Source organism: Pongo pygmaeus, chromosome 14 (assembly GCF_028885625.2).
Source record: "Pongo pygmaeus isolate AG05252 chromosome 14, NHGRI_mPonPyg2-v2.0_pri, whole genome shotgun sequence".
NCBI lineage: Eukaryota > Metazoa > Chordata > Mammalia > Primates > Hominidae > Pongo > Pongo pygmaeus.
The window spans coordinates 58,241,762-58,255,608 of NC_072387.2; the positions used below are offsets into that span (position 1 = coordinate 58,241,762).

Genomic DNA, 13,847 nt, shown 5'->3' on the forward strand with positions numbered 1-13,847 from the left:
CTTTCTCAGTTTAACTAGGGTTTAAAAAACTAACCATCACTGTAAGACAACGGACATTCATGAATGTCAGTTGCTCTTGTTTACTTGTTTATCCGCATTAACTAATCCCCTGAAAAGGATGAATGACCCTTCTTAAAAAATTTCCTTTTCATATAAAAATAGAATTTTTTTAAAAGATGGGGTCTTGCTATGTTGCCCAGGCTGCTCCCAAACTCCTGGGCTCAAGTGATCCTCCTGACTCAGCCTCCCAAGTAGCTGGAGCTACAGGTGTCTGCCACCAACCACGCCCTTCAGGATGACCCTTCTGAAAGAAATGATGGCAAGATTGTATGAGTACTATCACATTTACTTACACACCAACTTCTTTTAAAAGTAATTTGCAGTGGCATTATACAAACGTAAACATTTCTATACTCAAAAGTTTGGCTGCTCCTTTGTTCTTTTAATTAATGCAAGATTTCATTTAGTGCCATAACCTTTACCTAACAGGTTAAAACTTTTAGATTTGCTCTGATTACTATTTTCCATAGTTACATGTTTTCAAGGGTTAGCCAGGTCTTAAAGTACGAGTTTTTGTTTCATGAAAGTCACAATCATACCATCATCTCAAATAAATGGACTTTTCTAAGTTATAGTATTTAAACCTGAGACACACAGGGAGAATGCCATGTGATGACGGAGGCAGAGACTGGAGTGATGCAGCTACAAGCCAAGAAACGCCAAGGATTGCCAGGAACCACCAGAAGCTAGGAAGAGGCAAGGAAGGATCATCCCCATGAAAGTCCCTAGACAGAGCATGGCTCAGTCATCACCTTGATTTCAGACTTCTGGTCTCCAGAAGTGGATGACAATATATTTCTATTGTCTGAAATCACCTGGTTTGTGGTACTTTGTAATGGCAGCTTAGGAAACTAATACAGATTTTGGCAATTCTTATTTGTCACAGAATAGTCTCAAATCTAGCATTATTATTGATCATCCTGGTTTGTTAGAAGTTGAGATGGAGCAGGAACCCCTCTTAAGGGCCTGCCAGATGCCCCCCAAGCATGGAAATAAAGGAAAATTTTGAGTTCCTTCAAGGGAAATTCCAGGCACCTAGCTAGCCCTATGAATAAATAAGCAACTTGATAAGCAAGAGAGTAATAGTAGCTTCAAACAACAGCCAATGAAGTCACAGGATGTTTGGTTCCCTATAGAAACTAAAGATAACATCTTAACATATGTCCCTGAGTTGTTCTTCAGACACCTGGACCCCCACCAAATGGATCCACTGGCCAGGGAAGGGGGAACTGAGGACTGAGCTCTGACTGCCATTCTTTGTTCTAAATGTCTTCCTGAGGGGCCTATAGGAAGTCACGCCCGTGGCGCAGACTTAGCATTCTTTTCTGCTGACCCCAAGTTTTTTGACAAAGCTTTGATTCCTTAATCAACTGCAAATAAGAAAATCTGTGAATTCACCTAGACCTATAAGTCACCCCCTGCCACCCTCGGCTTCAAGACAGCCCACCTTTTTAGGCCAAACCATTGTGTATTGATGTACAATTCTGCCTGTAATTTATGCTTTCCTGGAATTCACCCCTGCCTTTAAAAACCCTTGCTTGTAAAGCCATGAGGCAAGTTGGGTCTTAAGTGTGAGCTGCCTCATTTTTCTTGTTTGGTGCCCTGCCTGCAGATAAATGCCCTCCTTTTTCCTGCTGCAAAACCTTGCTGTGAATGTTTGGCCTAACTGTGCCAGGTGAACAGACTCCAGTTTAGTTCAGTAATGTGGTGTGAAGGAGATATTAAAATACAATAAAAGAGTAATTCACGATTTACCTCCATTGTGATTTTTAAAAAAATAATTCCAAATTTAAATTTAACCATACAGAAAACAAACAAGTTATTTTCAGAAATAAGTTTTCAATGTTTTATCATATTTGATAGCAGCTTTTTTTATTGGTTACAAAACCTAAGCCCATATACAAAATTAGGAACACATTTAGATGCCTCTTTTGAAAGAACGTTTTAGTCTTTTTAAACTGAGTTTAAAAAAAATAAAAACAATGCAATTTTTAAACACTGTTTTGAAAACTTAAAAGTGCAGCAATATACTTAGTTTCCTTTATCTACGAAATGGTGCAATTCCAATTCAAAACTGGTAAGGTCACAAATTGAATCAAGGAAATGCATACAAATGTCTGCACTACTTGATGCTAATGTTCACTTAAATGTTAGTTTGCACTTTAAAACATGAGAGGAAATAGGAATCATCACAGTAGAGGCCCAATTTTAATCATAATGTGTGCAAATTTTAAAAGGTAACTGTCAGTTAAGTAAGGAAAGTCCAGAAGAAACTAAACTGGAAGGGGTACAGTTCACAATATCAAGAAGATTTGGACTTTTAAGGGTTTCACCGAAGTTTGTGACCTTAATTAGCTTTCACGTTGTTATTCCTACTTTTAGCGAACACCACACAGTTTCAAAAATTTAGACTATAGTGTCCGAACAGGATGCAGTTACCATATGAAGCTTTAACTCAAAATTTGGATAAAGAAAAAAAGGCACAATGAACTTCAACTCAATTTTATGTGCACAAGAGTTGAAAAATCTGAGCCACCTTAAAGAGAAATTGATTCTAAAATTTATAAAACCTATAAATAATCAGAGGCCAAACCACTATATTAAAACAGATTCTCTAGCAAGTAAAAATCTTGCAGTTTAAACATACGCTTGTATCCACTTTAGATACAAGACAAAACTCACTCTTTAAAGTGGCTCCACCTTGGCAGATACATATATTTGTAATGAATGCACACCTGCTATGTGTTGTTTATCAGTGAAAACACCCCAGCTGATTCACAAAGCTCTGATGGCATCTGTCTCATCTTCATCACAGTAAATACACCCCCCAATGGATAACTAAATTAGTTTAGATTTTCTATCCCTTCACATCAATGCATTGGGAAATTATACCCAGTAAACAAGAGCAACAATACCATTTCTGTGACAGCACAAATTATTTAGTTTAAAAATTTTCAAATCCATATTCTTTCATTAATAACTGGGTCAGACAATTTATCAAAAGCAATAACTTGACATAGTAATACCGGATTTTGCAGAATTACTTAGAGATCACTGCAAATCAGGTTTATGTTAAATAACTGCAAATTACTCCTCTACACAGATCCCTGTCTGAATCTTTTAATATGTGAAGATGCTTTTAGAGTAGGATCTGAATTAACTTTCCCAATACTCAAAGAATGAACTCTTATGACACTTCTAAATAGTTGCTGGTTTGTTGCCAACCACATTATCAAAAGCACTGGTTACTAAGTAAAAAATATTTTAAGACTAAATTACAGTAAACATGAAAGCTCCACAGTTTAAACCCAATATAAATCAACCATATCCAATTATCAAATTAAAACAAAGAATATTAACTCCTGAAAGCTGAAAGCAAGATTTTTTAAAAAACATCACCAATGGGTATTTTAGACTTTTGCAGTTTTTTCTGTTTTTTGTTTTGCTGTTTTTCCTTTATACTCAGGGACTCTTGCTTTCAACTTAAACAGAAGTTCAAGTCCATAACAGGTTGCAGCTCAGGTAAAATACCATGCACAGCATTTGATTACTTCAAAACAGCAGGAACACACAGGCTGAAGAGAGTGGTCAAATAGGGCTTGCTGTTCTCAAAAATTAGGTATAATGGCAAAAGCATTAATATCCATATCTAAAGTTCTTCCTCCAACCCTGGCTTCTGAGGCAGATAATAAACACATCAATTACTGGTAGATGAAGTAGTTTTTTTTTTTTAAAACTTATCTGTTTATTCAATAACCAAGTTTCTTGTTTTTAAGTTACTTTTTTTGTGTCAGTTCCACCAATGAAAATCATTTGGCTTGTACTTTAAAATCTATTCTTCCACATAAAGAATATGAAAATATGTTTGTGGAGGACAATGATGGAGGCTCAGATCACACTGCACCTCTTTAGTCTTCCAACTTGTATATGCATCATACCAAAGTGTCTTGATCCACAGCGCACCATTTTCCAAAGGAGTATCAGTGGGCAGCTGACATGTCACCACTATGGAATATTTATTCTAAACTGGAGACTGCAGTTGTCAGCCTGTGGCACCAGGGAACAGGGAAAAATAGGGTAGTTGAGATTGTTAAGGAGAGTTCTAAAACAGTTTAGGAAATCATGCATATGCATTTACAGTCCATGTGATAGTGACTTTTGGCAACTGCAAAGTGACTGAGACATGGCTTGCTTTAGAAGCATCAAAACAAAGAGGCATGTGTGTTTTGGAGCCTTTTGTTGCTGTTGTTCTTATCATTTGGTAGCCATCTGGTGGTGCTTCATATTGAATGTGGGAAAGATGCTGCACTCAACTGAACTTAAAAATTAAATTCTTTTGTTTGAAGGTTGGCTGTTGGATCAAAATTGTAAGTACCTCCTTGTGTTGCTTCAGGAATGAGGCAGGGATCTTCATCAATCTATAAAAAACAAGAAAAAAATCCTTATTAGGTTATGATACTATACATTATTATGTAAGTGGCATTGACTTTTTACCTCTTAGCAAATAATTCTATGTGAATGCTTTAATCAACTAAAAATATTCGAGTAAATCAATAATTTTATTAAGAAATTTAACAATTTAAAATTTAACACATTTCAAAACTGCATCGTTAAGTTTCTGTATCTGGGACCTAGATTTATTTAACTTATCTGAACATACATCACTTATATAATTACTATTTCTTCCTAGTTAATAGATTACAAATGAAACAAGAACTGTTTTTACAACTTTACCTTATAATGAAGTTTCAAAGTATTTAAGAGAAAGTGACTGATGAAATGTCTAATAGAAATACAGTACAAACTTATGTCATCCTAATAATAAAAGGAAAACTTAGTAAATTTACATCGTGTATAGGTTTTCATTTACATGAAGACACACCCTATTTTAATATCTACTTACATCATCACCAGAGAAATACTGATCTATGATTTCAAATGCTAATTTATATATGTCTTCGTTTTCATGTTGCTGTAAAACTTCAATTTTCTCCAAACCTGGTAAGAATAAAATAATCAAAATAACTGGTTAATTGATAAGGAGATACTAATCAAAACCACGCTCATTTTAATCATGAAGAAATCCTAAGGAACTCAGAACACACTGCTCTCCCATCTAAGATGGTGGTTTGTCTAAAAAACAGACAAAACACGGGGCTGCTTCTAGTTGGAGGACCAGAATCCCACTAATTTTTTCCTTCTTAGAAGCCCTTGAGGTACCTGGATCCCTGAGGCAGACAGTCTAAAAAAACACCGAAACAATCCATTTGACAGAGGGAAGCTGTGGCATAAATATATACAGAGACTTATTTCAAGTTATATGGCAAGTTTGTGACAGTACTAGAACCAACTTCCCCACACTGCTTTAATATAATTTTACTAATCTTTTTTTTTTTTTTTTTGAGACCTAGTCTCGCTCTGTAACCCGGGCTGGAGTGCAGAGGCGTGATCTCGACTCACTGCAAGCTCCGCCTCCTGGGTTCATGCCATTCTCCCGCCTCAGCCTCCCAAGTAGCTGGGACTATAGGCGCCTGCCACCACGCCTGGCTAAGTTTTTCTATTTTTAGTAGAGACAGGGTTTCACTGTGTTAGCCAGGATGATCTTGATCTCCTGACCTCGTGATCCGCCCACCTCAGCCTCCCAAAGTGCTGGGATTACAGGCGTGAGCCACCGCGCCTGGGCTTTTTTATTTTTTTTATTTTTTTTTTATTTTTTGAGACGGAGTCTCACTCTGTAGCCAGGGCTGGAGTGCAGTGACATGATCTCGGCTCACTGCAACCTCCACCTCCTGGGTTCAAGTGTCTCCTGCCTCAGCCTCCCAAGTAGCTGGGATTACAGGGGCCCACCACTATGCCCAGCTAATTTTTTGTGTTTTTAGTAGAGACGGGGTTTCACCATGTTGGCCAGGCTGGTCTCGAACTCCTGACCTCGTGATTCGCCCGCCTTGGCCTCCCAAAGTGCTGGGATTACAGGAGTGAGCCACCGCACCCGGCCAATTTTATTAATCTTACTGCCTCATAAAGTAATTTGTATCTTTCTCTTTGTTTTCCAAATGTTATTACTTTTATATAACCACAAAATGAGTTTTTAGAACCTTATAATTGGTATAAAAGATTAAAAAAAAAAAGATGAAGATTTAAATTTTGAAAAACTTTCTTTAAAAAATGAATAGAGGTCTTATGTCCTATAGCCACAATGAACCTGGGAGAAAATATTTCCAGAACAGGTATCATAGAATGCCTTCATTTATATTTCCAATATATTTACTCCACACATCATATACACGTTTATCAATTTCAAACCTTAATATTCTCCCTTGAAATGTCTTTTTGAAGGTTATTTTAAAATAGTTGCATTTTTTTCTTATATACTAATAAACCAGAAGAATGAGGGAAATCGCTGCCAAAGTGCTTTATACAATTATAAAATATTATTAATATGTATCCTAACTATTACTCCTATAGACAAAAGTAACTATATTGATAAAAAGCTGAAGAGTAATAATTCTCTAAGTTGCTCAAACTTACTGGGTTAAGTTATGAACCTGACTACAATGCTAATTTTTAATTATCTTAATAGTAAGAAGATCTGGATTTTAACTTTGCTTCTATCACAACCTACTTCTGTCACCTTGGACAAGACTCCTTAAAATCTCTGGGATAATTTCTTCTCAAGAAATCTTCCCGGCTGGGCGCAGTGGCTCACGCCTGTAATCCCAGCACTCTGGGAGGCCGAGGCGGGCAGATCACCTGAGGTTGGGAGTTTAAGAGCAGCCTGACCAACATGGAGAAACCCTGTCTCTACTAAAAATACAAAAACTTAGCCGGGCGTGGTGGTGCCTGCCTGTAATCCCAGATACTAGGGAGGCTGAGGTAGGAGAATTGCTTAAACCCGGGAGATGGAGGTTGCGGTGAGCCATTACACTCCAGCCTGGGCAACAAGAGCGAAACTCTGTCTCAAACTAAATAAATAAATAAATAAAAAGAAAGAAAGAAATCCTCCCAGTCTGAGTATTCTATGACACTACTGCATTTGTTTTCTCTTCAAATAATAAATAAATAAATAAACAATAGAATATTCATATAAAGTAGTCAATGAAATGTAAAATCTAAAACATGACATTATGATAAACTAATTTAAGGTTTAAACATGTTAGTACATATTGAACATGTACATTTAAAAACAGAATTTTAACATATGTTTCACATGTCATTAACTAAAGAATAATACAGTATGTCAAATCACAATTATTTCTCATTAAAATTTCAAAGTAACTGCCACAGTAATAACTTCAGGATGTAGTTGTGGAAATCATACGAATCATTACAAGATTAAAACAAAATATCTAGGTGACTCAGAAGTCAGTAACCTTTTCCAACCATATGAAATAATATTTCCTAAAGTGGGGTCCACAGAATTACATGCTAATAACACACAAAAAAAGTGTTTCATTGTTAAGAAGTTTAAGAAATGCTGGATTAAATAAAGCTTTAAAATTTATGTAGTGGTTGTAAGGGCTCTTAAATTTGCTGTCATGCACTGTGACTTCAAGAGAAGTATTAGTGTTTCCTAAAATGCAATGTCAGGCCAGGCACAGTGGCTCATGCCTGTAATCCCAGCACTTTGGGAGGCTGAGGCAGGTGGATCACTTGAGGTCAGGAGTTCGAGACCAGCCTGGCCAACATGGTGAAACCTCGTCTCTATTAAAAACACAAAAATCCGCTGGGTGTGGTGGTGTGCGCCTGTAATCCCAGCTACTTGGGAGGCTGAGGTGTGAGAATTGCTTGAACTCGGGAGGCGGAGGTTGCAATGAGCTGAGATTGTGCCACTGCACTCCAGCCTGGGTGACAGAGCAAGATTCTGTCTCAAAAAAAAAAAAAAAAAAAAAAAAGCTATGTTGTCAATCTCTAGAAGGCTATACAGTGACTTTCACAACCAGATTTTGCAAAGTATGGACTACTGTCTTCTGGAAAATCCTCTTGGAATGCAAACATAGTGAATAAAGAAAAGCAACATACTGTGATCATTTAAAAACAACGTATCCTAATAATTTTCTGTCTAGTAAGTTGACTTTAAAGAACTTATGTTTCAGAGTTCCAGTGCTCAAATACTCTTCTTCAATCAATCCACTCTTACCTCCACATTCCTCTATTATTTCAGCTATTGTGCTTGCTTCATCACCGGCCATTATCAGAATGTTTTTTAGACCATCTAGAACCACCTGAACCACTTGAGAATCTTTCACTGACAGTAAATTACAGAACGGTGGTATTACATTCTGCTGTACAAGGTACTCAACCTAGACAACAAAAGAGAAGAAATATTTTTATTTACATAATTATCTATTTCCCAGTACGGTGTCGTGCTACATGGAAGGCTGAGGCAGGAGGCTATCTTGAGCCCAGGAGTTGGAGGCTTAGTGCGTTATGGTCATGCCTGTGAATAGCAACTGCACTCTAGCCTGGGCAACATAGCGAGACTCCATCTCTTAAAATAATAATAATTATCTTTTCCCCAAAAAGAACACAATACAGTCAGCAACTACTAAACATAGAGAGTAGCATGCTTTCCAGTATTAACAATCATGACAGTTACATGTTTTCAAACTCACCTGATCTTTTCTGCCACTTATTGTTAAGTTGCTGATTGCCCAAGCAGCTTCTTTTTGTGTTCCAAAGTCCCCCTGAAGGTTAAAAATGAGATGATAAAATGGACTCTTTATCCAAAAAGTCTTGGTTATTAACAGATTAATAGACACAGTGAACTCATAATATGACCAACCTTAGCAAGCTGATGAATAATCATAGGAATTAATCCAGCATCTATTACAGCTTGAACTTGTTGCTGGTTGCCTGCTGTTATGTTGGAAAGGAACCACACTGCTTCCTATAATTGAACAAAATATAGGGCACCTTTATTTGAAAAATAATACCTTTAATGCCTTTCTAATATATTTTATATAGACAATAACAAAATCACCTAAATTACGTTAAAGAGACTGCATCTAAAAAGTGATTAGGTATACAAAATCTTCTATTTTAAACAAGTTATAAGGAAATTTCCATTAATTATATTTGGGCTCCAATAACCTGGCATTTATCCATTCATTAATATATAGGCCTACTATAAGCTAGGCATTATTCTAGGAAATGGTGATTTTATAGAAGTGAACAAAACAGAAATCTTTATTCATGGAGCTTACATGTCTGTGCATTAGCTTCCTCTAAAAGACAGAAATAAATATACAACTGAATTTCTTTTTTCTTTTCTTTTTTTTTTTGAGACGGAGTCTCGCTCTGTCGCCCAGGTTGGAGTGCAGTGGTGTGATCTCGGCTCACTGCAAGCTCCGCCTCCCAGGTTCACGCCATTCTCCTGCCTCAGTCTCCCGAGTAGCTGGGACTACAGGCACCCGTCACCACGCCCGGCTAATTTTCTTCTACTTTTAGTAGAGATGGGGTTTCACCGTGTTAGCCAGGATGGTCTCGATCTCCTGACCTCGTGATCCACCCGCCTAGGCCTCCCAAAGTGCTGGGATTACAGGCGTGAGCCACCGCGCCCAGCCACTATACAACTGAATTTCTAAAACTACTTAAAAACTACTTCTAATAAAGGTGATTTTTTTTAAATTTTAAAAACATTTACTCACAAGATACAGTCATTCAAGTATTCCATAGAAATTAACCATCTAACTAGTCTAGCATGGGTCTATATAACATAAATATTCTAAAACTAAAGGATTTATAAGTCATAAACACGTCTGTGAGCTGTTTACAGGTTAGTATCACATGTGTATCTTCCTCTTCCACAACTGAATTTATTTTGCCATCCAACTGTGGTAAGTTTTTAATAATTGCCAAATCTGTGTTTAGAGTACATGGGTGTTCACTATACTATTCTTGCACATTTTTTGTAGATTTAAAAAGTTTCAAAGAGAAATGCTGAGGGAAGAAAATCAAGTTGGTAACTTCTACTTCCAGGGTCCCATGATGGTCTCAAAATGCAAGTAACAAATTTTCAAGCCAAAAAATTTTTGAAGTAACTAATTGCTTGCTGAAGTTGAGACAGCATTTCTATGAAATTTTCCTCTACCCCCACAATACCCTCACTTAAAAGCATACTACATCACAGGCCGGAACCTTTCTCTGCTGACTTCTGCCCAGCTTCCTTACTTCTCAGTTGTTTCCAATTATGCAATATATTCATTTAGCTAAAAAAAAAAAAATCACCTATATTGTTAAAAATTTCTATAGTAAAAATAACTGGCCCAGAGTCTGAAAGTCTCTGGCTTCTTTCTCTTTACTGGAACAAATGTATCTATAAAATGTGTTTTTTGACACCATACTTTTCTATAAGAACCCAACAGTCAAATTATACTCAAGCAACTATATAAATATAGTTATGACGACGAAGAAGAAATGATCAGTTCTGCTGGGTTTGGGTGATGGTAGTATATTAGGCAGACAAAACTTTAGTAAACTAAATGTAAATTTATTTATTTTTTTCTTTTTTCCTTTTTTTTTGAGACAGCGTCTCGCTCTGTCGCCCAGGCTGGAATGCAGTGGCACAAACTTGGCTCACTGCAAACTCCACCTCCTGGGTTCATGCCATTCTCCTGCCTCAGCCTCCTGAGTAGTTGGGACTACAGGCGTCGGCCACCACACCCGGCTAATTTTTTGTACTTTTAGTAGAGACGGGGTTTCACTGTGTTAGCCAGGATGGTCTCAATCTCCTGACCTCGTGATCTGCCCACCTCGGCCTCCCAGAGTGCTGGGATTACAGGCGTGAGCCACCATGCCTGGCCAACTAAATATAAATTTAAACCACAATGAGACACCACTTCACATCTACTAGGATGTGGAGAAATTAGAATTCTAGTAACACTGCTGGTGGGAATGTAAAACAGTGCAGCTGCAAAGGAAAACGGTTTGGTGGTTCCTCAAAAAGCTAAACCCAGAATTAACATATGATCGAGCAATTCTACTCGCAGTTATATATCCAAAGAAATTGAAAGCGGGAACTCAAATAGGTATTTGTATGCCAATGTTCACTGCAGCATTATTCATAATAGTGAAAAGATGGAAACAACCCAAGTGTCCATCAACAGAAGAATGTAAAAACAAAATGTGGTGTATACATACAATGGAATATTTATTCAGCCATAGAAAGAATGAAGTTCTGACACATGCTGCAAAATGAATGAACCTTGAAAACATGCTAGATGAAATAAGCCAGACATGAAGACTTATTACATACTGGTAAGTACATATTACACAATTAATAATAAACTTGTCTATGAAGCTTGAAATCTTAAAAAGAGTAATTTTTTATGATCCTTGAATTTAGGCACCTCGTCTTTGGGTCCAATCTAATTTTGCTGGGAGATCAAAATTTTTATGATCTGTTTGTTTAACAAAAATACCAGCCCATTCAAATGGCAGATTTTGTCTGCACTTTCAAGTGGCTACTAATTTAATGATTGTTGCTATGCTCAGTCTACTTAAATAGAAACACAGGTAGTCTAAAAATGATTTTTACTCTGTGATGATCAGGGCAGCACCTACCAGAAGCGATTAAAAGTTGAAAAAGGCTGGGCGCGGTGGCTCACGCCTGTAATCCCAGCACTTTGTGGGGCTGAAACAGGCGGATCACAAGGTCAGGAGTTCGAGACCAGCCTGGCCAATATGGTGAAACACCGTCTCTACTAAAAATACAAAAATTAGCTAGGCGTGGTGGCGGGCACCTGTAGTCCCAGCTTCTTGGGAGGCTGAGGCAGGAGAATCGCTTGAACCCAGGAGGCAGAGGTTGCAGTGAGCCGAGATCGTGCCACTGCACTCCAGCCTAGGCAACAGACAGATTCTGTCTCAAAAAAAAAAAAAAAAAAAGTTGAAGAAAAACATTTGCAGAGGTGATTTAAAATAATTCTCATCTTCGCTGCAGTGGCTTTTAAGAAACACATACAAGTAGCAATAAAAACAAGGAGACAGTTAAAAATGAGACATAGAAAGAAATAGCATAATGAGGACATTATATGCCTTACCTTATTTATCTTCTCTTTTGGGTGTGATAAGAGATTTGGGAAATGTGACAGGACATCACAATTGAGAACAACCTGGGTCTGCTCGTCAGTGCCAGTCACTATGTTGCCAACTGCTCTGAGGGCTGCTGTCTAGGGTGGGGATAAAATGTTTTCTATAAATTTATTTGTTTATAAGACTGATTCTATATTTTTCATAATCCTGAGAAAAAGTAAAAATGCAAGGTGTAAATAACACTTATTTCATCCTTTCACAAAGCACCAAGCAGTCTGAGAGCAATTCTGAATTTTAAATAGTCTCTTGTGAAAAACTGAAACTTTATGAAAAAAAAATTGTGTGAAAATTGGTTGGAAAAAGATTAAAAAAATAAAAGGAAATTAAAATTTTAGAAGTCCAGTTTCTTAAGGCTGGGCATGGTGGCTCATGCCTATAATCCCAGCACTTTGGGAGGCCGAGGTAGGGGGAATCACCTGAGGTCAGGAGTTTAAGACCAGCCTGGGCAACATAGTGAAACTCCATCTCTACTAAAAATAGAAAAATTAGCTGGTGTGATGGTGCATGCCTGTAATCCCAGCTACTCTGAAGGCTGAGGCAGGAGAATCACTTGAACCTGAGAGGCAGAGGCTGCAGTGAGCAGAGATTGCGCCACCATACTCCAGCTTGGGTGACAGAACAAGACTCCATCTCAAAAAAATATATAATATTTTAATAAAGGCCTGGACTGGGCACACACTTCCACCTAGAAAGTCACTTTGGTAGAAGCAGGATGAACAGATCTAGCAAGTGCCTACCCCTAATTAGAGTGGGAGAGAGAAAGAAGAAATGCAATTAGGTTATTGCAATTATTTGGGGGAAAGAGTCTTGAACTAAATCTGTTGTTCTAGATAGATAAGGAGAGACAGATTTGAACCTATATAAGAAGAATTCAAATGATTTTGTAACGGAATGGGAATTGCAAGGAAGAATCAAAATTTCTAGCTTAGGCCATGCTGTTCACTGAAGGTAGACAAGGAAGAAGAGCAGGTTTGTGGGAGATGATCGTTTCATTTCTGTCTAGTTAACCACGGAAAGCTTGAAGGAGTTCTTAGATGATATGTATAAAGGGTCAAGAACAATTGGCTATACAGGTGTGGAACTCAGCAAATCAACTGGGTGAGATAAAGATTTGGAAATCAACAAAATCAGGCTCAGAGACTAGCAGAAGAAATCAGGAGGATAAGCACTTACAGATAGAATTAAAGCCTAGTTGTACAAGTTAACTGGTTATAGCAAACACAACTGTTTACAAATAAGAAAAATTTTAAAATACTTACTTGAACTTTGACTTCCTGATGGCTCAGAAGGGGCACAAGAAATGGCACAACTCCTGAATCAATAACCATCTGTATCTGCTCATTACCTCCATCTGTCAAGTATGACAGAGCCCAAACAGTGTCTACGAGAATCTACAGGAAACACAAAAGAAAAACCATTTTACACATTTGTTTGCATGCTTTACATGTTCAACACACCTCAGGAGTAGTGACAGAAAAAGTAACCAAATTTCAAGTTTTAGCTTAGCGGCAAAAATATCTGCTTAGCTGATTAATCTATTAAGTAGAAAGTACCTTATCTTTCTTTCAATGCCTACCTCAGATCATTCTTCACAAAAAATGAGACACAGGAGTCTGGGAAAACTTCTATTCCAACTTCTGCATTTATGTATCAGACAGATGAATTTAAAAACAGGCAGAAAAGTAATTCTCCCTGCC

The 13,847-nt window shown here is 37.5% G+C and overlaps 1 protein-coding gene across 1 annotated transcript in view; it reads right to left on the reverse strand.

Annotated features, from left to right (window-relative positions):
* Window positions 1–1,905: 1,905 nt before the first annotated feature.
* The window catches only part of KPNA3 (karyopherin subunit alpha 3), a 91,930-nt gene continuing 79,988 nt past the window's right edge, over window positions 1,906–13,847 (reverse strand). The window contains exons 11-17 of the mRNA XM_054446719.2: window positions 13,410–13,541; window positions 12,099–12,227; window positions 8,843–8,947; window positions 8,673–8,744; window positions 8,198–8,360; window positions 4,964–5,058; window positions 1,906–4,478 (exon numbers count right to left, since the gene is read on the reverse strand). Coding sequence (XP_054302694.1) covers window positions 4,380–4,478; window positions 4,964–5,058; window positions 8,198–8,360; window positions 8,673–8,744; window positions 8,843–8,947; window positions 12,099–12,227; window positions 13,410–13,541 — 795 coding nt within the window. The 3' untranslated portion in view covers window positions 1,906–4,379. The remainder of the gene's footprint in view (window positions 4,479–4,963; window positions 5,059–8,197; window positions 8,361–8,672; window positions 8,745–8,842; window positions 8,948–12,098; window positions 12,228–13,409; window positions 13,542–13,847) is intronic.